The 25,356-nt window shown below is 33.6% G+C and overlaps 1 protein-coding gene across 1 annotated transcript in view; it reads left to right on the forward strand.

Annotated features, from left to right (window-relative positions):
* The window catches only part of LOC149780845 (uncharacterized protein C20orf96-like), a 44,699-nt gene that overhangs the window by 1,221 nt on the left and 18,122 nt on the right, over positions 1-25,356 (forward strand). Inside the window, exons 2-9 of the mRNA XM_089937930.1 lie at positions 1,181-1,357; positions 1,929-2,095; positions 5,920-5,978; positions 7,684-7,783; positions 12,605-12,704; positions 17,239-17,318; positions 19,324-19,401; positions 20,273-20,374. Of these exons, the coding sequence (XP_089794056.1) occupies positions 1,186-1,357; positions 1,929-2,095; positions 5,920-5,978; positions 7,684-7,783; positions 12,605-12,704; positions 17,239-17,318; positions 19,324-19,401; positions 20,273-20,374 (858 nt within the window). The 5' untranslated portion in view covers positions 1,181-1,185. The remainder of the gene's footprint in view (positions 1-1,180; positions 1,358-1,928; positions 2,096-5,919; positions 5,979-7,683; positions 7,784-12,604; positions 12,705-17,238; positions 17,319-19,323; positions 19,402-20,272; positions 20,375-25,356) is intronic.

Consider the following 25,356-nt stretch of genomic DNA (forward strand, 5'->3'; position numbering starts at 1 on the left):
TGTGGATTCAATCCCATATTTCAGCCTGCCCCCCCCCCCAACTCAGGATATTTTTCTTAATATTCTAAGCAAGCAATGTCTGAACAGATAATGAACTTGACAGGTGAATGCCTCTGTAAGCTAAAAAGTGGAGATGGAAAGACAGATATATACTTGAATTAAAAAAAAGAACAACTGCAAAGTTTAGTGAATATTTATTACAGACATTACAGATCGTAACCTTACCTTGATGTTCCTGGACTGGCTGCTTAATACCTGTTACACAGTGTACATAAATGCAGAATGTGCTATTCATGATAGTCTTGTTAATTTAAGGTACAGTGTGAAGTTAAGTCTACCACTTTGTTTATTGAATAATGATTGATAATGTGATCAAGCATATTTCATGCATATGACACCAATGGTACTATGTTCCACAGTAAGGGAAAAGTTACTTTATAAGTTGAATAAATCCCACAGTGATTTCATTAAATGAGGTGGAAACAAAATTTTATCTCTATGTCAAAATCAGTACTCACATTAAAAAATATGATCTGTGACTCATCTTTCACACCATAATATCATAATTCTTATACATCCTATGTATTTTTTACCCAATCCTAATTAATAGAGGCATGATATATGAATGAGATACGAGTCTTCAGTACAGTGAGAAATATGATTGGTATACATGTGCTGGTAATATTGAAATTTAAATCAGAAATTAATCCCTTTTTTCTTTTATTTTTCTTGTTGAAGTTAAAATATATTTAAAAATGGCAGAAATAATTTAAGCTTAACAACAACAAAACATAGGTCCTTCAAAAAAAAAAAACAATGAAGAAAGAAAAATTATAGTTACAGTCAACAATTTGATGAGAACTTTTATGTCCAGATCTTTACAGTCTTCTTTCTCTATAGAATTTGTATTAATTTATATATTAGAAGAAAAGCTACACGATTAAGTTTAAAATTAAATATCATATGGCAAATCTATGTTTTAAAAAGCCATTCACATATGATAATAATCTTTTCATTCAAACAGTTGATATTTTTTTCATAATTTGTAAACAAACAATACAAAAGAAACAAATATTGATGTGTATAAACAGATAAATGCATAACTTTAATTAGATACTTGAGAATCTTTGTTTTATGGCTAGAGTGGGATTTTAAGTGCTTTTGTCTGTTATATATTTAGTTGGAATGGCAGCCAGCTGGGGCAAACGAGCTGCAAATCGAATTGACCGTACCCAGTTTGAGAAGGATGAGCTACTGAAGTCTCTTGGAAGTCAGTTTAATGTGGACTTTGCTGATTATGATAAGTGGACAAGGAAGACAGTGAGGAGACCTGTTGCTCCAAAACAAGCTGCTGATGGTTATTTTGGCACACAATATTTGATTTCTTTGAGAAAGCATGGAACATTAATTTGCACTATTCATATCACAATATTAAATCATGATTGGACAATATTTCTAGACCTTCTTATATGTAGTTGGCACAGTTAAATTTTATTATATGTTTTCCATCAGTCAGTTTATCAGCTAATTATAATAGTTTACAATTTTAAAGAACATTATGTATAACTCAGATTCCTTGATGATGCTCTTAATTCTTTTAGGCTATATTTTGACATATGTAACCTCCCAACTCTGATTGATTATAGTGGCACAAAGGACAGTACAGTCTGATATAAGGGAGTTAAGAGGTAAAAATAAAAAATTTACAAAATAAGCATTTTCAGTATTATGAAGAAAGTTGAGCTTTGGAAAGTTCATTTTCATTGTCACATATTGATGGTTTCAGGATCTGAGAATCACATCTACTCTAACTCACTTACTTTACCTATATTGTTGTAAACACCGTAGTTTGTAATTACAGGTGATCTTGCAGAACACTTTGTTATGTCTTCTCAGTGAATTTATGGTATCCACATTTTTTATTGTAGATTCATTTAAATTTGACCTTGTTGGGCCAGGCCCAAGTAAGCGGACAGTTTCTGCTGATTCCTGTAGGCATGGTGCTGGCCAGGGATTGTCGTTTCGTGAAAAGAGGATGGCCATCAAGCAGCAGGAACAAGACAAAGAAAAAGCAGAAAGATTGAAGATCTTGGAAGTATGAACTCATGCACAAATATAGTGTCAAATTCAGCTCAAACCATTCTGATTATAAATGTTTCTTTATGACCAGGTTTGAATTTTATTGGCTTTAATTAAATCACTCCTACCAATGCAGTTATGTAAGCCAATAGTGAAATATAAGGAGGTCAGATAAATAAGTTTACAACATCAAATTATTTAGTAAAGTGTTGTTCAGATTAATTTGAGAAACCTTTACCAAAACGTTTTATTTCTAAAAAGGTAATTTTAAATTTTTTATTTATTTTCCATTGAATACATTTTCTACATCTGGGCAAAAATAGTTACTAGTAAAATGTTTTGATTATTGTATGTATAGCTTTATCCATGTATGCATAGTTTGATCCTTGTATGCATAGTGGGATCCATGTATGCATAATGTGATCCATGTATGCATAGTTTGATCCGTATATGCTTCTGGGAAGAAACAAAAAACTAAAAAAAAGAAAATATCTAGATGCATATTCTAAGTATGTTTTTAGCTCACATAGCTGCAGATCAAATTAGCTTACAGTATTATCCTGTATCCAGTGTGAATCATCTGTTTTGTGGTATCTGTCAACATTGCTTTTGTCAGTTTCTCAAAAAGTGCTGAGCCAATTTAAATGAAGCTTGGCAGAAGTCTTCCTCATGATATGATGAACCAAAATTGTATTAGGTGTGTCTCCCCTTGGAATTATGTAGCTTTCATAGGAATCAAAATGGAAAGCTTATTTGTGACTCACCCAGAATGGCTCAGGTTTTAATCGTACCTGGCTGGAATTTTTTTCAGCAATTGATCCATCAGAGGTTTGTCTGGGGTGGCTCCTTTAGCAGTTATGTGGCTCCCCTAGCAACTATGTGTACAACCTGATTTCAAAATCCACTCCATAACAGTTGAGCCAAGTTTCCTAAAACTTTGCAGGAATATTTCTTTGGACATGCTAAAGACTATCAAAATTGTGCTTGGGATTACTATGCCAGCAACAGTGTGGCCTCTTTAGCAACCATATGGAAAACTTATTTTTGACTTTAGAATGGCAGAGCCAGTTTCAATTAAACCTAATAGAAATGTTGCTAGGACATGCTCAATCAATGTTATTTTCCAGGGTGTCTCCCCTAGCAGTGGTGTGGCTTGTGTCAAAACCATATGGAAAACATCTATGACTTCTTAACCGTTGGACATACTCTGTTAAAATGTTGTCTTGATTAGCTCCCATTCCAATGATGTGACTTCCATATCAACCATGTAGAAAACCTTATTTTCAACATCTTCTCCATAACAACTTAGTCAGATTTGACCAAACTCTGTAGAAATGTTTAGACAGACATGTTCATTCAGAAATGTGTACAGAGTGATTCTTCTAACAGTAGTGTGGCAGAAAGAATTTTGATACAACTTTGTAGGAGTGTTGGATATACTTTATCAAAAGTGTGCCTGATATGGCTTCCCTAACAATTATGTGGCTGCCATAGCAAACATATGGAAAACCTATTTGTGACTTATTGAGATTGGCCAAGCCAATTTTAATCAAACTTGCTGCAAATCTTGCTTTACCTGAGTTGTGTTTTAGTCATGATTCATTTAGTGCTTCATCATTATGACATTTTTTACAAAAGATTTTATAAAAATCTGACTACTAATTTTAGAAAGGTATCAAGTTCATTTTCTGAAGATTCAGCAGTTGTGATTAATATTTGTGGTAAAGAACTCCAGTTGTTGATTGTTTTTGGAGAATAAACCTAATTGGTAACTTTCATTTAGGGTTTTGTATAGGTATTTATGTTGATTTCTGCAGGTGTATTTTGATTTGATCAAATTACAGCAGGGTATTTAAAGAAAACATTAATCATTTTTCCATTCTGTATTGATTGAATGGTTTCCAGGACAAATTATTCAGTTTTGAGGTCTTATTTCTTGAAGTATGAGGGTCCCAAACTGTACAAGTGCATTCTACAATAGTCTGACTAAACCCTTAAATTAAAAAATAAGCAATGTCATAATAGGTTTAAAGTAGGATTTGCTTTGATACGTAATTTCTTGAATTTGAAGGTTCCATTTAAGAGCACTAGTAATTGTAATTCCTAAATATTTTATGTGATTGAGACTTTCTAAAGAAGTACATTTCAAGAAAAATGACAGTGATTTTATGGGATGTATTTTTTATCATTTGCATTTTGTTGCAGTTTTAAGTTGAAATCACCTGCCCTATTTTCATGCCCACTGTCCTAGTTTATTAATGTAATTTTGTAGTATTTGGGGTACATAGTCATCTACAAAGAGATGAATTTCTTAATCAGTTCCAGTCATGATGTCGTCAGTGTGCAAGGAGAAAAGCACTTGTCCAACTGTTGTGCCTGGAGGTTCACCAGAAGCTACACTAGACCAATTAGATTTAAGACCATTTACCACCACACATCACTCTCGGAAATATAAAAATATAATATATCCAGAGTAGAGTTTAGTCTGCAATTTCATATTCTTTAACAATTTATGGGGGACAGTGTCAAAAGTTTTTCAGAGTCTAGTACAAACGTATGTACCTGGTCACCTTTATGTAAATGTTTAGCCCAATCATTAACAGCACTACACAGCTGTGTAGTTTCTGGAAGGTGCATTGTTTTTGAGATATGATAGAAAAATTATCTAAGTGTTACAAGATGTAAGAATAGATAATATAAGTACTTTGCAAAGTAATGGTAATTACTGGCCATCACATGATCACCTTTTATGAACAGGGGGTATATACTTACCAAAGACCAATCCTTTCAGATTTTGCAAATATCCAAAGATTCTTGAAAAAGGTGTGTAAGTACTTGTACCATCTTAAGACAGTTCGATGAGTATTTTTGTATGAACATCATCAGGACAAAAACCTTTTGAAGGATTTGAAACCTATAGCAACTTTTGAACTTCTAAACACATTACTATTGTATTATTGCTGTTTTTGGTACTTTTGTAAATATACACTGTGAGGTAGTGACACTGGAGTGGATGAAAACACTGCAGAATCGGCTATGTTTGGGGTGGTTCTGCTAGCAATAGCATGACTTCCATAGCAACCAGGTGGAAAGTTTGAAAATGATACTTATCTTCCATCAGTTATAATGTTTGTTACTAATGTATAAAAGAAGGATTATAGAAGGACATTCATTGTAAAACTGACCATATCAAACCAAATACAAAGGTAGAGTCCTGGCATGAACAGATTTCACAGATGTCAATGCAGTTTGCATTCATCTAGTCCAGCTGAAGTTACTCCTAGTAAAAACGCAGTTCAGCTATATGTAAAATGCTTCCAATTTCTACCAGATAGCTGTAAATTAGTCTGGCATGGGTGTTATTAAACCCAGTACACCTGAATTTCTTGCTGCCTTTGTTTTTTTCGATCAATATATTCCAGGTGAGCAATATTGGTTCCACTAGTGCCTCTTGTTTCCCTTAAGCTTGTCTTGGTCCGGGTATTTTATGGAATGAAGTAACAAATTGATTTGAAAGGTGTAAGTTTTGTGATTGCTCTGAAATATCGTGTCAAGTTGTATTTATCTGTAAACATGTACTCAATGAAAAAGTATAATAAATGTTCCATGTTGATAACTATTTATTTTTATTTGCTAGACTGGTAACTTTGATAATATATCTAAAAGCACAGCCAATAGTTTTAATATATATATATATATATATATATATATATATATATATATATATATATATATATATATATATATATATATATATATATTCAGAAAAAGAGAGAGAGATGACATTAGTATAATGCAAGTGTCTGTTTAGTACTGAATTTGTTACTCATTTTCTTTCAGTTGAGAATTCGAACGAGAAGGAGGACATTGATTGAATATGAAAAAAGAGCAGCAGAATTGTATCCTTATATATGTCCAACTTAATTTCAAGTTTTAAATGACAATATAAATTGTGCGCAGTCTTTTTAGAAGACAGCCGAGTTCTCTGTTGTTCCTGTAAATCATTGTTAATATTATTTTTGAAGATTCTTGTGTAAATTATAGGCCCTCTAATTGTGTTCAGTATATTCCTTTTAAAGTGTATATGTTTTGAGATGACAGTCTTTAGCTTCTTGTTATATACTGTATTTACCTATGGAGGGAATGAGAAAGGTCAGGGTGTGTCAATAACAACAAAAATAACAACAACAACAACAACACAATAATAATAATAATAAATAAATAAATAAGAATAAGAATAATTTTATCGAGGTGTAAAATTTTAGCATTCTGAAAAGACCAGGTGCATGACTTTTGTTATATATTTAACACTTCAACTTTGTTTACTGCATGACTTGCATAATCATAGGTACAAATACATGTGACGCAAGGGTTCAGAGATTCATGGCTCCATAATATTGTGGTCATAAACTATGAATAGTTAACACACCCATCAATTTATTAAAACAATGGATATGTATTTCATGCAGGCTTAAAAAGAGTTGTTTGATTAGATCCAGCAAAAGTCACCCATTCTGGAAGATGTTCATTTAGGCATATTATGTTAATTATGTTCTTAATGGTTTTAAATTATACTAATTGTACAACAGCCTATATGTAGTGATGTGAAATACATTGATGGCTTATGTGGCAGCATTAGAGATCTCTTGACGTCAACTGTGGAATGTACAGAGACAACCACCAGACAACCAAAGATACTAGCTGTAGTGCATACTGTAACCAGAATTCAAATTTAGGTCTGCAGTAGTGCATGTATGTGTGTTGATGACTAGACCTGTGTATTGCTATGATCTTTTTAGTACTATGGCATTGCATGATAACAATCATTAACCACACTGTGGCACAACACTTAGTAACATCACATATTACTTATTGGAGTAATATAAAATCCATAACATTATGTTATACATAAAATCTTAAGCTTTTGTTCATCTGACCTTCAGTTTTAAAATTTGCTGTAAGCAGCTCATGTCATATAATAGTTAAAAAGCTCGATAAAAAATTTCATATCTAATGAACTCTTGTGTAGGATCCTCTATATACACCTGGCAATTGCTATTCAAGCAAGCTATGATTAACTTGACTTTTTTGTTGTGGCATTTTGCCATCTTAGCAATGGCTCTCTAACAGTTTGAATAAAAACGGTATGTAATTCTAAAAATTTACCACAAAATGACAAATATTGAAAGAAAATTATAAAATATATCTTTAAAAAATAAAACAGCATGCAGTCCAATAAATCCGTCTGCAAGTATCAGATTTAACAAATTTACATATTTACATTTAATTCTCATCTTGCTTCTTGAATATGAAAATACAGTGATGGCAGTTTACTGATTGTACTTGTAAGTTAGATACATACTGATCTGTTATATAATGAGCTGGTCGATCAGGATCTATGTTGCTTATTCTACTGATTACTTCAAACAAATAGCAGAGACCCAGATCTGCAAGCACATTATGTGAAAACAGATTTGGATCTATGCAGCTGGACTTGATTTATAAATGAGTATACAGTACCTGATATGTTTGATGTGCTATTAGAAAAGTATTAATCACAGTGTAGAAGGCACTTTCCTGCATTTCCTTGACTGTTTTTACCAGACTAGAACAAAATGTTATACTGAAGGGTGGCATTGACCAGCATGAGCATAAAACATTGGATCAAGTCAAGGGCCTGCTCAGGAAATATGAAAAATACAGGGTATGTGTATTAATTGATGGTAAAGTACTGAAGTTTTAAAATGTTTATCACAGTCTTTTGTAAAAGGCATTTAAACCTTATAATAATCACATCTGTTTGTATGTCCCGCTGGCTGTACATCTGTCCATCCATCCATAGTTTGGATTTATTGAATTTTTGCTAAATTTGGTAAGCAGCTTTATATTTATAAATTCTCAGAAGAGTTTGATTTTCAGTCTTATATGCATTAATAGTATCATTTAGAGCAGTTATGGCCCCTGATTATCCATCCGTCTAACTTTCATTTCTGCAGCTTAATTATACTGAGGATTGATGGATTTCAACAAAATTTGTTTTGTAGGTCTATATTATTGAAACCGTCAGTGTTTCACAACATCAGTCAAAAGGAATTTACCTCTCTGGTAGCCTAGTGGTTAGGGTGCCTGCCTCAGATGTGGGAGGTCATGGGTTTGGACCCTGGCCAAGTCATACCAAAGACTTATAAAAATGGTACTAATGGTACCATTCTTGTGACTTTGGTTTCCACAAAAACTAAGTTTTCAAGAATTGATGGGCTTGAACCAAATTTGGCACATAATTTTGTATTGATGAGACAATAGTGAAGTTTGATTTCCATTAATCTGCAGTGTCAGTTAAAAGAATTATATCCCCTGACTTTCTGTTCTTTTAACTTTGGTTTCTGAGCATAACTTTACGATTTTAATAAAGTGAAAATCGTGTCCACTAAAAATATTGGATGAACCTAAATGTCGGATAAGTAGGTTTAACTGCATAATAATAAATCCTGAATGAAATTTTGATTAACACAAGTCAAACAAATGAAAGTAATCTGTATTTTATAATGACTACTTCACCTTATTAGATGACTGGTAGAGGCCTTGCATCATTTACTGTAGTGGAGGTTGGTTAACTGTAATGACACTTTGAGTATTTTGTATGGCTAAATCATGCCAAGGCAATGAGAGCTAACTGCCTTTCCAAAGACACATTGAATTAGCCAGCTCTGGGTGACCTGAACAGGTATTGAACCTGTGATTCGGGGATCACAAGGCTGGTGCTTTTGTAGCTGAACCATCATGGCTACCTATTCTATTGGAGGACTTTGAAACTCATATTCCTCTTTGATATAATACAGAATGTCACCCAGTTATTGAAAAGTGTGCATTTTATGACTATTTGGAGTGCTTTTACAAACTCTATAAAAATTAGGTTGCCCTGGGCAGGCTGACTGGAAAATTGAACTTACCCTTGGTGGATTTGACTTGCCCAAAATATGATGAAATATCAAAACTAAAGTGAAAAATATATGGTAAAAATAAAATATTGGATGTTTTAATGAAATCACAATATATTTATTAAACAAATAAGAACTTTCATTTTGATTTTTTTCATTGTTTGCATGTTAAAACCATATGTTGCTAATTAAAGTGATCATAACATCTAAATAGTACATGCAGATAGATTTGTAAATAATGAAAATTAAGAATAGTTGGAATGCAGATACAGCTAGAAGAGCAAAGACATATACACACATATAGAACTAAGATAAATGGATAGGCAGACAAAGGTTATGGAATTGGCTAGATTTAAACGAGATAAATAGACCTTAAACTGAAAAATTAAACAACCAAGAACAGAACTGTGTTGATTTAATTTTAATCACTTTTCAGTATGTAGCATTTTTATTTATCTACATTTCTGCTTAAAGATCAGTTGATAAGCATTTAATCATCCATACAGTAAGAAAAACAAGTTAAAATGAGTCCCTCAGTGCAATAATCCAGTGTAAAGGAGTTCATTCTTTACTTTTTCTGGGGAGTATTATGTTGACTCACATGTATACTCCCACTTCCACATCATCCAATTTTCACCCTGAAATCAGTATTATGCATCTAAACAATCTTTTACAAACCAACTTTTGAGAATGGTTTGGTTATTTTTATCCATTTAATTATTTGCCAAACTGTATGTATGCATCATTCTTATGCAATAATCACATACGCAATAAATGCAAAACTCCACTTATATGTGCTAGATTTCCAGGTGGCTAGTTGTTAGAGATGCATACATATTACTTCCGAACACACCTGTCAAAAAAATCTCATCAGCTATATTATTATCAACAGTCACTTAGTCCCCTTGAGATTGGTTACTGGCATCAGAACAATCTTTGATATGCTGATTGTTTAGAATCAGCAATCTCAGCATATGCAAAGCTCACAAACCGCCTGTGGCTAGGTTAGGACTTGAAAGTCATTCAATACCATATACGGAGAAATATTGCAATTAAAATATAACTGATAAATTCAAATATATATATTGATTCCCATGTGTCAAAGCCTGCTTTAAATAGTAAATATTCACACTATCATGTCTGTACAAGAAAATGTGAGACTGACCTTGACACTATCTACAAGACGGAAATGACAGACTTTGACAATATCTTGTGTTAATTAAAGGATTGAAAGATGAAAGAAGCTGCAGGCAGTTATGTAATTGAAGAATGTGGTTACATTTACATGCAAAATAAAGGTACTATTATATGTACAGTAGCAAAATTGCACAGCATTGACCATAAAGCATTACTCTCTCTCTCTCCCTTCTACCGACTTTCTCTCTCCCTCTCTCTCTCAGAGTTTCTTGAACTTGCTTGTGGGTATGTACCTTGTAAAGTTGAGCTTATTCAACACATGAAATGGGTTTGTGAAGTCCAACTCTTTGACTCCTTATAATTCTGGTATAATGAACTTGGATTAAATTGTGATAATTGATCTTGCAGGAGATAAAGGTAATCTAATTTATATGGAACCTTGAAGCTGTTCATTGGGGCACATAGTGGATTTCTATAGTTATTAATTTAAGTTAAATTAACTCATTTTGATTTCAACATCTTTAACATTTGTACCTACTAAAAATTAAAAGGTGGAAGAATCATAGATATATTCTCTGGTTATTTGGTTTGTAAAGCCTGTTTTATAATTATTTGGTATGTAAAACTCATTTTATAATTATTTGATATGTAAAATCTATTTTATAATTATTTGGTATATACAGTCCATTGTATAGTGCATATGTTAATATTTTCTTGCCATAGTTTTTATGTGGTATTGCCAGGAAAGGGCTTATTTGTGTGCTGCAAATTCATTATTTTTGGTGAGGTACCAATTTTAATGGATTTTGTGGGAGTTTTAGACCAAAGATTCTAATGCCAATTGAAATGTGTTCTTCCTTGAAAGAGAATATTACACCCATTGCATGTCTGCAGATTTAAGTACCACTCCCCATAAAATTTCATATTTGTTTCAAAACCACAAAAATGTATATGCCCAAAAATAAATGAATTCCATATGCTGGTAACTGGGAGCTCTGTATGCACCAGCTTAGGATCTTGTAGAACTTGTATGTTTTTATATTGGTTTTACATGTAACCACAACCTTGTAGAAATTGATTGACATAAGGGATTATACAAGATTAACTCAAAGAAACCCAGTACTTATTTTTGAACAGTTTTGTCAGTGGATGAATTTTGTCATAGTGGCTGATATTTTGAAGCATTTTACACTCAGTTCACAGCCTTCTGACAGCAGTAGTATTTTTTTGAAGTCAAGCTTGATCAGTATTTGTTCAGTTTAAGGAAATGCCGTTTGGTGACAGTTCTTTCATCAATACATCATGGTGTTTAATGTCTTCTTGTACACCCTGGATCTTTTATGTTTCAGTAATGTCATACATCTTATATCTAAGATTGTTAGATTTAAGTTTTCAGCTTTTTTGTAATGTCTAGATTTCCTAATTTATGCATTGGCCATACTCTTCTTTAACAGTGCACCAAAAGTTTGCTATATTTACTTTTCAAGAAAGAGAATCTAAATGTAAACACAATATTACAAATTTGAGCATAAGTAAAGAAAAGAGAACTAAAATGCAAGAACAAATTAAAGACTAATAACTTTTCAAATAAAGTTCAAATAAAGGCTTGGCCAAAGTTTTTTACTTTGATAGATTTTGTCTTAAAAAGGGTCCAACATCAAATCCAACATTAATTCAGAATTTTTGGTCAAATAAAACAAAAGAAACAAAACAGATTATGCAGAAATGTTCCTCACATTTTTTATTAACATAAATTAGGAATCAGTACTCTCACTATAAGGTGTACCATTATAAGTCATCCCTCACTGTAAGGTGGGTTTAATCTTGGGTTCCATTTCATTATTTAATAATAATATTATATATATTTAATAATAATATTATATATAAAATACCTCAATATAATGTGGCCAGTCTATTTTTATGGCTTCTATCTACAGTATTATAGTGATTGAGTACTGTGTTATTTTTGTAAAGGGTATTTAAGTTTGTTATATATTTTAACTCCTACTATTAGTATGAAATTATGTATTTATTATTACACTTTTAACTTTATTATTTTTCATTTTTACACTCTATCTTTACCCTTATATTATAAAATGCTTTGTTCTGAATATTTGAGCAACAATTTTTAGAATGCTTTGACAATATAGGATTAGGTAACATTAATTGACCAAGTATATCGTTGTCAAGTACTTCACCTTGCATGCATTTAGAACATGGCTACAGAGTTGTATGTGATATTGTAAACATGATCATCAATTTTTTTTAAAAAGGCCAGAGTTAAGTTTTCAGCATGATTTTAGGGATCTCAAATAGAGAGCAAAGTTTATGGTTGACAGTCCACTCAAACCAGATAGTTCTGTCAGGTATGTATTAGTGCTGTCAACATGTTTCTAAAGATCTGTGGTTGTGTTAGTTTAGATAATTAAGTGGAAAATGTAATTTTTCAGGGAGGAATCACAACTTTAAATTCACATTTCCAAAAAGAATATGAGGCAGCCAAGACAGAATTACAGGAGACAAAGAAGAGAATTGGAGCCAGACTGCATGGTAATGTCTTTTTATGTTTGACTCTACAGGATTTGAATTGATTGACAATTTTATAACTTGATTACTGGTCAAACATTTTGTAATCATTAATTGATGGAGGTTTTCCACAAGAGTAAATCTAAATACAGTGAAATTCGGTAATAACACGCTTTGTTATAGCATTACATCAGATATGGGTGAGTTGCATGTAGCTAGCTACTAAATGTTTTTTTTACAAATTGAATGGTTTACTCCTGGTTTTGTTGAAGCCATTGTAAACCTGTTGAATTGTTCATCTCAAGTACATTACAATGTCAGGACCCTTGATCTCATGTATGAACTTCAGTGACAGTACTTTTCAAAACCTGCTTCAAGTTTCTTTTTAGAAACTCACAGTTTCAGACTTATTCATTTTTTGTTGGTCAAAACTCAGTTCCATTTGGACACATCCAGCACATATGAATATTTTTGGAAAACAGTGTTTCATAAGTTAATGTGAATGTATTAGTGAGAAACATAGTATTTGCATTTGAAATCAATCAAGAAGAGAAGTTCTATAAATTAAGTTTTTTTTTGCGTGTGCATTATTGATGGCAGTTACTGTTATGGATACAGTGAGATCGACTGGTGAGTAAATCTACTCCGACTATTTACATTATTCAGTTTCCTATTTTCTTAAATATGAATATATCTATTAAAGTGCATGGTTCTTGACCAAATATAAATATTAAAGATGTAATCATAGCTTTATGGTTTAATAGGCTATAATTTAAGCTTCCATATATACATGCTTATAAGATGAGTCCAACTGCAAACTGCACAGACCCAGATCTGCTGTTGCATAATGTGCTGACACTGGTCTGGGCCTGTGCAGTTTGTAAGGAGCAAACAGTAGATCAAACAACATAGACCCAGATCTGTAGGTGCATTATGCTACAGCAGATGAGGATCTATGTTTTTTGCAGTGGGACTTGACTTATAAGTGAGTATATATGATAACTACATCACTGAGGCTTATAGTTTTGTACCCCCCCAACACAGATCTTATATAGCTAAGAGGAATCTATACACTAATAATAATTTTTTCAGTTAATTAATTTCATTGGATATAGCATGATATATTACATAGCACAATGGGAGGTCATGGTTGAACCCCGGCAGAGACATACCAAAGACTTACAAAAATGGTATTGACAGCTGCCTCGCTTGGCACTCAGCATTAAGAGGTTAGTGTTAGGACTGGTTGGCCTGGTGTCAGGATAATGTGACTGGGTGGGACATCATGCTACATGTCTGCGGCATGATGCCCCAGTGCTAGACATCACTATAAACTGCCACACTGTAGACATCGTAGTGATATGATTGAAAAATTGTTAAAAGCTACGTTAAAAATCCTAATCACACACACATAACACAATGGCACATTTTAAATCCTGACTACCATCATACAGCAGGGTTTCACTTAGTCCTACCAAAAGCATAAATATATCAGGTTAGGCGTTTTACATAGTAGGAATTGGTTTCACTATATACTTTATGATGCAGAAACATATGCCAGCCTTAACAGGCCTCAACATTTTTTCAAATTTGCACTTACCTTCCATTTTGTTTTCCCTGTGACAATAATTTGTATTGCTTGTTAAGAAAAAATGCACTTTTCCTTAATATCCACCAACCACTTCAGGACAAGTAGATGATTCATTTTTTTAATCCCTGGTTACAGACTACTTTAGAAACAATTACATATACATAATTATGGCATTTCACATCAACTGAGCCTTTTGAAAAATACCTATGCTATTTTTTAGTTTGTTATTATCTGTTTTAAAACTTTCAATTATAGTGTCCCTTTGCAGTCAGTTATTGATCATACTTTCATAAATTTGTTTTTTAAATTTTAGTTTATGAACAAGTTGATGATCTTGAACTATTGTAGGTGCACATTGCCAGTGTTGCAGTGTGGTTAGTCTGATAATTACCATTGAGGGGACTGCTCCGGTGGCCTAGTGGTAGAGCATCCGCCTCGGATGTGGGAGGTCGCAGGTTCAAACCCCAACCAAGTTATACTAAAGACTTTTAAAAATGATACTAACAGCAGCCTCGCTTGGCACTCAGCATTAAGAGGTTAGTGTTAGGACTGGTCAGCCTGGTGTTAGGATAATGTGACTGGGTGGGACATCATGCTACATGTCTGCGTCATGATGCCCCAGTGCTAAACCTCACTATAACAGTCACACTGCAGACATTATAGCGATATGACTGAAAAGTTGTTAAAGCTATGTTAAAAATCTAAATCACACACACACACACACACAATATTGAGGGAGGAATTGGTGGTATGGTAAGATGATGTAATGCCAAATTATAAGGCTTAGTCAGTAGCTAACACTTGGATAGGGGTGTTGTACATGTACCTTGAAATTGACTGTTATTAGCCTCTTATGTTATTATACACACTGCATCAGAGTTCACCCTAACTGACTCCTTTCTGCTCAGGAACAGTTGTGTACATACATTTAGTATCATGTGCTTTGGACACCAGTCCTTCCAAATGGATTTTCACATTCCAATCTGGCATCCTCTTGGGGGCTGTCATTTGATATATTTTAATATCAAGTTTGATATGGCATTTTTCCCCAGTCAGATACTCATAAGTTATACTAATAATGTAAAGGTCATGCCCATTAAATACATTTCTTTTGCAGTCTTAAACAGGAAAAAATAAAAATATTTTCTTCATGCCAGGATCAGCCTAGCTCTATTCCACGAATCTGGGATCAACCCAGAAAACACTTTTATGTGGGGATCAGCCTAGCATAGATTTAGTTAAGATGGGATCAGCCCAAAATACATTAGCATGCTGGGATCAGCCTAGCACATAGTCTACTTAAGCTGGAATCAGCCTAGAATACACTTGAATGTTGGGATCAGCCTAGCACAGATTCATCTTGAGCTGGGATCAGCCTTGTACAGTCCACGGAAGCTGGGATCAGCCCAGATGACACTTTAATACTTGGATCAGCCTAGCACCAATTATCCTTGAGCTGGGATCAGCTCAGAATACACAATGCTGGGATCAGTCTAGCATAGATTTACTTGAAAATGGGGAAATCCCAGAATATACTTGAATGCTGGGATCAGCTGAGCACATATTTTACTTGAGCTGGGATCAGCCTAGCACCAATTCTACTTGTGCTGGGATCAGCCTATAATACACTGTAATGATGGGATCAGCTTAGCACTGATTGGGAATTAGTCTTTTACATTCAGATTCTAGCCCATGAGTAACCCCCACAGAGAGCCAAATATTTTTAAAATATTGAAATTAAGTATTGATGTTATTTTAGTTATGAGTTTGATGTCGTAGAATATTGGTAATAATGAATAGTGGCATTTTTGAGAGAAAGGGAGAGAGTGAGTGAGAGAGATGAATGCATATACTCATGTATCCTATATTTCTTACAATGCATGTATTAAATCATTTCTCATAGAATTCAGTATTGTTATGCTGTGCATAAGTGGAAATTATCCTTGCTTGACAGTACATAACCTCGTCAAGTACATGGTGTGGAATTATTGTTGTGCAACTGCATGTACCCTTGTCAGGTACTATGGGGAATTATCCTTGTCTGAATGCAGGTACCTTTGTTGAGAGCCTGAGGTACATATTCTTGTTTGACTGTATAAACCCTATTTAAGCACTAGTGGAAATGATCTTTGTCTGATTGCAGGTACATGTACTAGTGTCGGGCACTATAGGTAATTATTGTTTGACTGAAGGTGCCCTTACCAAGCATTAGTGGTAATTATCCCTGTCTGGCTGTAGGTAGCCTTGTCAGGCATTATGGAGAATTATCCTTGTTTGATTGTTTACCCTTGATGAACTCTATTACATGGTATTCTTGTGTCACCTTAGGTATCCTAGTTGAGTATGAGTGGAAAAAATCCATGTTTCACTTTTGGTACCCATTGTAAGGACTCATGTAATTATCCTGGTTTTACTGTAGGCATCTGTGTCAGGCACTGGTGGGAGTTAAGCTTGTTTGACTGCAGGTACCCTTGTCAAGCACTCATGGAATTGTTTTACTAAAAACACACTTGCTAAGCAATTGGAGTAATTATTCCTGTTTGACTCTTACCGGGTTGGTAGCAATAAGGGGTATCATCCTAGATTGACAATAGATAACCTTGTAAGCTGATTAGGAGGAATTATCCTTGTTTGACTCCAGGTACCCATGTCAAGCACTAGTGGGAATTATCATTCTTTGACTGCACGTGCCTATGTCAGATACTTGAGGGATATATCCCTGTTCAATTTCAAGTACTCTTGTAAAGTGCTAGAGGAAATTAGCTTCGTTTGACTGCAAATACCCTTATCAAGCACTAGTGGGAATTATCCTTGTTCAGGTGGCTTTTGTGTATTGTATATGTATCTGTTCCTGTGGAAAACTGTGTATGTCTAATGTGGTTTCAGTAATCAAGGTAGTTCATAACGTGTTTGAATTTATAAAATAATGCAAATAAATGGATCTGACACAGGTAATTATTATTTCAGAACTTGAAAACAAAGTTGCTGATCTGGACCAGCAGCTAAAAGTAAAACAAGATGAGCTTCACATTCTCATGAGCTACAAGGTAAGAATTCCATTGATAATCCTGGAGGTCATGCCTTATAAATCCCATTCTCTTGACCTACAAGGTAAGAATTCCATTGATAATCCTGGAGGTCATGCCTTATAAATCCCATTCTCTTGACCTACAAGGTAAGAATTCCTTTGATAATCCTGGGGGTCATGCCTTATAAATCACATTCTCATGAGCTACAAGGTAAGAATTATGTTGATAATCCTTGGGGTCATGCCTTATAAATCCCATTCTTTTGACCTACAAGGTGAGAATTCCATTGACAATCCTTGGGGTCATGCCTTATAAATCACATTCTCATGACCTACAAGGTAAGAATTCCATTGATAATCCTGGGGGTCATGCCTTATAAATCACATTCTCTTGACCTACAAGGTAAGAGTTTCATTGATAATCCTGGGGGTCATGCCTTATAAATCACATTCTCATGAGCTACAAGGTAAGAATTCCATTGATAATCCTGGGGGTCATGCCTTATAAATCCCGTTCTCTTGAACTATAAGGTAAGAATTATTTTAATAATCCTGGGGGTCATACCTTATAAATCACATTCTCATGAGCTACAAGGTAAGAATTCTATTGATAATCCTGGGGGTCATGCCTTATAAATCCCATTCTCTTGAGCTACAAGGTAAGGATTCTATTGATTATCCTGGGGGTCATGCCTTATAAATCCCATTCTCTTGAGCTACAAGGTAAGGATTCTATTGATTATCCTGGGGGTCATGCCTTATAAATCCCATTCTCTTGAGCTACAAGGTAAGGATTCTATTGATAATCCTGGGGGTCATGCCTTATAAATCCCATTCTCTTGAGCTACAAGGTAAGGATTCTATTGATTATCCTGGGGGTCATGCCTTATAAATCCCATTCTCTTGAGCTACAAGGTAAGGATTCTATTGATTATCCTGGGGGTCATGCCTTATAAATCACATTCTCATGAGCTACAAGGTAAGCATTCCATTGATAATCCTGGGGGTCATGCCTTATAAATCACATTCTCATGAGCTACAAGGTAAGAATTCCATTGGTAATCCTTGGGGTCATGCCTTATAAATCCCATTCTCTTGAGCTACAAGGTAGGAATTCCATTGATAATCCTGGAGGTCATGCCTTATAAATCCCATTCTCATGACCTACAAGGTAAGAATTCCATTGATATTCCTGGGGTTCATACCTTATAAATCAAATTCTTATGAGCGACAAGTTACGATACAGAGTTTCTCCAGTGATAATCCCTGGGGTCATGCCTAATAAATCACATCTCATGAACTACTAGGTAAGATACAGTGTTACTACATTGATAAACTTGGGAGTCATGTCTTATAAATCACAGTCTCATGAGCTACAATGGTGTTACTTCATTGGTAATCCTTTTTGTTGTGCCTTTTAAATCACATTTTCATGAGCTACACAGTAAAATAGAGTGTTACTTCAATGATAGTCCTGTGGGTCATACCTTATAAATCACATTGTCTTGAGGTGCAACGTAAGATGCAGTGTTTGTCAATTGATAATCCTGTTGGTCGTCCCTTATAAATCACATTCTCGTAAACTATAAGATCAGATACAGTGTTTTTTCACACTTACTAGCTTTCTGGTGTTCTTAAACATTGCAGTACACAGGTTTTGAATTCTTTCATTGGTATCATTATGGAATATATCACAGCACAGCACAGGCAAAGGAACTTTGGAAGACATTCTATAAAGCATAAGAATTTGTTACTATGACCCTGTCAGTGTAATTTATGTACATCAATAAATTATTTAACAAGTATCCATATGCAGATCAGTTTTTTAAACACTGTTTTCTGTTCAGAAATAAAATATCGTTTTCGGATTTGTCATTACCAGAACAAAATGCCCATCACAAAAGTGAGTCGGTAAAACTTAATTTTTTTATCATTGTTATTATTACTGTTATTATTATTTAAAGAAAATACACACCATTTGATTCATTACATTTTAAATTTGGAGTCTTTTTTCTTCACTGCAGGACAAGGAGTATCCAGTCAAAGCTATGAAAATTTCAAATCTTCAAAAGGAAACACAGACCCTGAAGATATCAAATGAGGTAAACTATCTGGATATACCAATTTATTTTTCTTCTAATGTCCCAACTTGTAAAAATTTAAGCAATTATAAATAAGCGTAAATAAGTGGGGTTTATTGAATGCTTGAATCTTCTTTTTCAAATAAATCTGGTATTCAGATTTTTTAATTTACACAAAAATTACCTTATTGAGATTGCCAAAATGCTTAAAAATTAAAACAGGGAAAATGTTTATATGTTTTTATCTTCCCTGGTAATCCTTCCCCTCACCAATCAAATAAATAAATAAATTCTTCCCAATAGCCTGAGTAATGACTTGCTAACACTGACATTTGTGACTCTCATTTTTCCATTGGCTTACTAGTCAGTACTCATTTGAAAATTCTCCAGCATGCTGAGACAGTGACATAGTGTAACTCAGTCAACTTATTATCCAAGCTTTATTTGAAAGCTAAATAAGGCTCTTGTATTCTTTGCCGTGTCTTATCTTTCATTAACATTACTCATGGGTGTTTACTTGCTCGATACAAACAGCTTATATGAAAATCATGTTTATTGGTCAGATTAAATTTATTCAGGAAAAAGAGTTATGTTCCCCAGAATTTTTAAATGCTATAATTTTAACACATATATACTGGTGCCACATATATCAATTAGAACCATCTCTCTCCCTTTCTGTTATTTGTCCTTATAGCAGAGCCACTTAAAATATTTTTTTTAATACATGTGTTAAAGAGAGATGATAGTAACTTACATAAAATTGTTTAATACTAGAACAAAAATAAACCACAGTACCTCTCCAAGGTAGACAAACATGGATATACCAACTGAGGGTTGAAATGATGATCAATTTTCTAAAATATTTTATATTTCTTCCAATCTTTATTTCCAGGAAGATCAAGAAGAACTTGAACATATAATAAAAACAGAACTTGGAAAGTATGAAAAAGAAAGAACTGTTAGCACTAATCAAATTGTAAAGTCCATAACGGAGGTAAGATATCATACAAAGAATATCTCTTTCTTGCAATCAGTAGTTTGTTGAGAACCTGTTCAAAATTTTGAGGCAGAATAACCCGAGGTATGAAGTAAAATTGAAAGACAGCACTAGTAATTGTTTTCTCAGGGAACAAGATTTTAGACTACAAAACAAAGCTTGCATAATAAAAGTAAGCTTGTGGTTTTTTTAATTTTAAAAATAGAAACTTAACAGGAATAACTTTCATTGGCAGTTTGGTTTAGTCTGCATGTGTGGCAAAAACTTAACTCAGTATATGGAATGTGAATTGGTACCCTTTAATAAACAGAAGTCCAAAAGTACCCTTCTGATGTCAGTTTAAGAATTGGCTTAATATCACAAAAACCAAACATTTGTATAATAGAACAAATATGTAGAGTATACTACAACAACAATAGAGACGAAGCTGCATGTAACAATCCATTGAAAGAATCTTGGAAGGTAACTTGTTTTCAGTATGGTTTTTGTTTGGGTTTTATAAGGATATATATAAACAATGACCAAGAATGTTATTACATTAAACTTCATACATAACAAAGTTGGATGTAGCAAAATGTAGGATATTAAAAATTGCTGAGGCCTATTCCAGCATTTTTTGTAAACTTCCTTGGTTCTGATATAACAATACAATTTTTTACAGTGTGATTGGATATACACGATAATGTGATACTGATCTGACATTTTTTATACATTGGTAAATTCTGGGGATTACTTCTGGTTTCCAGTCAGTTTCCAACTTTATTTATACCAATGCCTTACACCATAATAATAACAACAAGCCCCTCCCCCCAAGATTTCCAGTAAGATTTTGCATCCTTTGATTAAAATCACTGATTAGAAGTTAAAACAACATCTTTCCTGCACTCCATCACTCTCCCCTTTAGCCCAGCTCTATATTCATAAAATATTGTATTTTCTTTCAAGAGTATGTTCAATTATCTGTTATTAAAGGTCAAATGACAAACAGGAAATCTCACTAAAAATGGACATGCTTTTACTTTTGAAAGATCAAATTGCATAGAATGCAAGAACAACTAATGCTAAAACAACATATGCCATATGCAAGCATAATGTTGAAAGAAAACAAAACAAAGAATGACAAAAGATCAGATCGATGCTATGACCTGCTCTGACAATCTACCCTAGAGTACTATACAACATTTATTGATCCTTGGCTAGCAAAGACTTTCCTTGGTATTCTGGCACAGTGAAAAGCTAATGAAAGAATTCTGCAGGTTACCTGAAATCAAATTACATGGTAATTAAACATGCTTAGCGCTTTGGTTATCCAGTTGAAACCAGACTGAGGGCAAGCATGGACAGAAGAAGTCAAATCAGCGAGGCTGCCAGTAGGGATATTAGGCTCTCTTTAGGGAAATGAAAATCTGTAAATGAGATATTGAAGCCGTTGTCCATACAGCAGATGTTATAGGGACAAGCAATCATACGCATTACTTGTTATTCGAACTCGCCAATAATAATAATAATAGTGGGCTATATCATAGAATAGATTTGCAATAAAATGTTAATTATATCCAAGTCAAAACAGAACAAGCACTTAAAAGATAGTGTATTATATATATGAATCGATTTTTATGGTTTGTATGACTATAATGAAACAATAAGACTAGTTGACCAATGGTCTGTGGTCTTCACTTTAGCATGTACTGAGATGTCATTTTTGTTGGATAAGAAAACATCAAAGGGCTTCCAAACTCGTTTTAAAATGATGTTTTCTTACTGTGTTGGACTTAATAAGGAGAACTAATTGAAGATAATATTTAAAGGTATGGTCTGTGAAATCCTTTGTCAATTTGTTAATGAACACCAGTTGATATTGTAATGACAATAAGATAGCTTATGTACATGGGCTCCCACAGGATTTTTTGTGGGGGGTGGGTCAGGATTTTTTGCAAGGGAGGTCAGTCAGTCACAGCCAGGAGAGTTAATATAGTAAGCAGTCTGAAACTAAAGCTGATATTTACTAAGCATTTTGAACTGAATCTTGTGACATATTTTCAGCTTCATTTGCTTGATTAAACTTGTCTTTATATATATATATATATATATATATATATATATATATATATATATATATATATATATATATGCAGTATGATTTCAGGCAGGTCATGTAACCCCCCTTGACCTATGGTGCGGGCATCCATGCTTATGTATCAATCATTGTATTTTCTCACAAACAATTAATTATTAATTTTTGTAAAAGTGAAATGGCAATATGGTATTTAAAATCCTTTTTGCAAACGTAAATCTTCTTAGTAGAAATTTTATGTCCAATAATTTAATGGATTTTTTCGAAAAATACAAAGTGATATGTACCAAAAATTATGATACATTTAAATAATTCTTATTTTGATAATTGGATTGTGTACGAACAATTAAAGGGTATGAAAAAATACATGAAATATGTACATAATATATATCACTGTCCAAGCTAGAATTTACACAGACATTATGTTGCAATGATGTTGGGCATATAAACACTGTAACTGGTACCGATTACTTTTGAAAATACCATGCTGACTGAGTGAAGCATTTCATTACCATGTGATCACAAAGAAGTATCAACTACTCTGATTTAAGATGAAATAGAAAAGAAAGAACCAAGTTTATTTTCCAAAGAGAAGTAAATAAATTACCATATTTACCTAGTTAGTGTATTGTTCTTAGGCCTAGCACATCAAAACTTTTGACGTTGCTGATTATTGTCACACCCTCCCATTTGTTTATACCCACTCCCTATTGATTTTAAAACAAAAGCATAAAGAACATAAAAATGCACAAAACATAGCTATCCCATTCTTCAATTCATAATTTCTAACCCATTTGTTACCAGAGGGTCCTGATCACTGTTAAGTTGTTGCCAGTTCTAATCAAATGAATTTCTTTAGTAACACAGTCACTATATTTGCATGGGCGAGTCTTTGTTTTAGAGCAACCAATGTGATGTAGTTCTTCATCTTTGATAATCTCAATAATTCCATAAATTTGGGAGTTACATTTCTTTAACATTTGTATTGAAGAGTTCCCTCTTTTTATTGATCAATTTTTTTTTAGATATATTAAAACCAGACATTGCAAATATTAGATGCAGATGATGCAGTTTTTATTGCAATAGACTGTTCTATAAATCAGAAAAAGACTTTCTGCTTGTTTATTTTGAGAGCTTCTGCTTGGTTTGAAATGCCAGTAAGTTTACAGGTACCGCTCCAGTGGCCTAGTGGTTAGTGCCTTGGATACAGGAGGTTGTTGGTTCGATCCCCGGCTGAGTTATACCAAAGACTTATAAAAAATGGTACTAATAGCTGCCTCGCTTGGTGCTCATCATTAAGAGGTTAGTGTTAGGACTGGTCAATCTGGTGTCGGGATAATGTGACTGGGTGGGACATCATGCTACATATCTGTGGCATGATGCCCCAGTGCTAGACATCACTATAAACTGCCACACTACAGATATTATAGCGATATGACTGAAAAATTGTTAAAGCTAGATTAAAAATCCAGATCACACAATAAGTTTACAGTATTAGGGACACCCTGGTGACAATCAGGTAAGAAATTATAAATTTATAAAAAATTAAATGACAAGGTTTTTTGCATTTTTATATCCTTGATGCTTTCTGTTTTTTTTAAATCATTAGGAGGATACAAACATGAGTGTGTGAAAATGCTACAACTGGAAACACAATGCTGTGTCAATGAGACATTAATCACTGTATAGCCTCAAAGAAATACAAGTACACTATACTGTGATTTAAGATGAGAAGTAAAAGAAAAAGTGACGTTTATTTTCCTAAGAAAAGTGTATTGTTATGTATATCTGTATTGTGTGTATAATTTTTATCCATGATTGTAGATTGTAAAGGTCATTTTGTAAACAACATATTACTTAACCCTTTACCTCATGCAAGTGCCTTTGGACACCTCTACTCCATTCATAGTGGAAGCGCCTTTTGACGCCTCTACTCCATTCACATTGAAGCGCCTTTTGACGCCTGCTGTAAACATCAGCCATTTTGAGCTGGTTTTCGTAGTGCCACCTTCGGGGAAACCCCCCATTAGATACTACATTCATTTCTGTGAATGACAATTACGTCAGAGCACGTGGTCGCTGTTTATGCACTGGTCAATATCTGCTATTTAAAGTAACTGGGTCACAATCTCCACTCTCCATAATGGCAGTCATGGATTTCATTCAGTACGTACAAAGTTTTCACGATTAGAATCACAACCATGAAAGATTCAATAAATTAGGTATAGGCTCTGATATTGATGTAGGCAGCAATTAGTTTTTATAAATTATCAAATTCAGATGACTTAGTGATGTAGATGCAAACGAAAACCTTGTAAATTTCGAGTATGGGAAATGGCAGCTACAGTTGGTCATGCAGCCTCACTGACATGATGGTGAATGAGTTCTCTTAAATTTTTCCACATATAATAGATGTGTACCAAAAATGTAAAATGGTTAAAATTGCTGTTAAACATAACATACACTACATTGCTTAACAGTTCACAGGCAACCGTATGTGTATGGAGTTGACTAGGTAACAGGTGTTATATTTATAGCGTGCTGCACTTTGTCACTATGCTCTATGAGGTAAAGGGTTAACTAACTTTTTCCATGATTGTAGAATAAACTTTAAGATAATATTTGTAAACATGTCTACTTGGATTTGAATTCAGGATATTTGTTTATCCCTTGGAAAAAAACATGGTCTAGCTGATATTTGTCAGGTTGATTTGCTAAAACAGAGGTAAACAGACTAGGCCTTGTTTACAGTTTGTGGTAATTTGTAAGTGGGATGTATATAAAGTAAAATTATTCATTCCTAATTTAACATTAGTCAGGTGGAATCAGTGTTTAAGTTGTGTTCAGTTGTAATTTGAGAGGATTTATTTATTTAAATTATTCATTGGAATTACAGATTGCTTAT

Source organism: Sinohyriopsis cumingii, chromosome 16, assembly GCF_028554795.1.
Source record: "Sinohyriopsis cumingii isolate HCF-2022 chromosome 16, ASM2855479v2, whole genome shotgun sequence".
NCBI classification, from domain to species: domain Eukaryota; kingdom Metazoa; phylum Mollusca; class Bivalvia; order Unionida; family Unionidae; genus Sinohyriopsis; species Sinohyriopsis cumingii.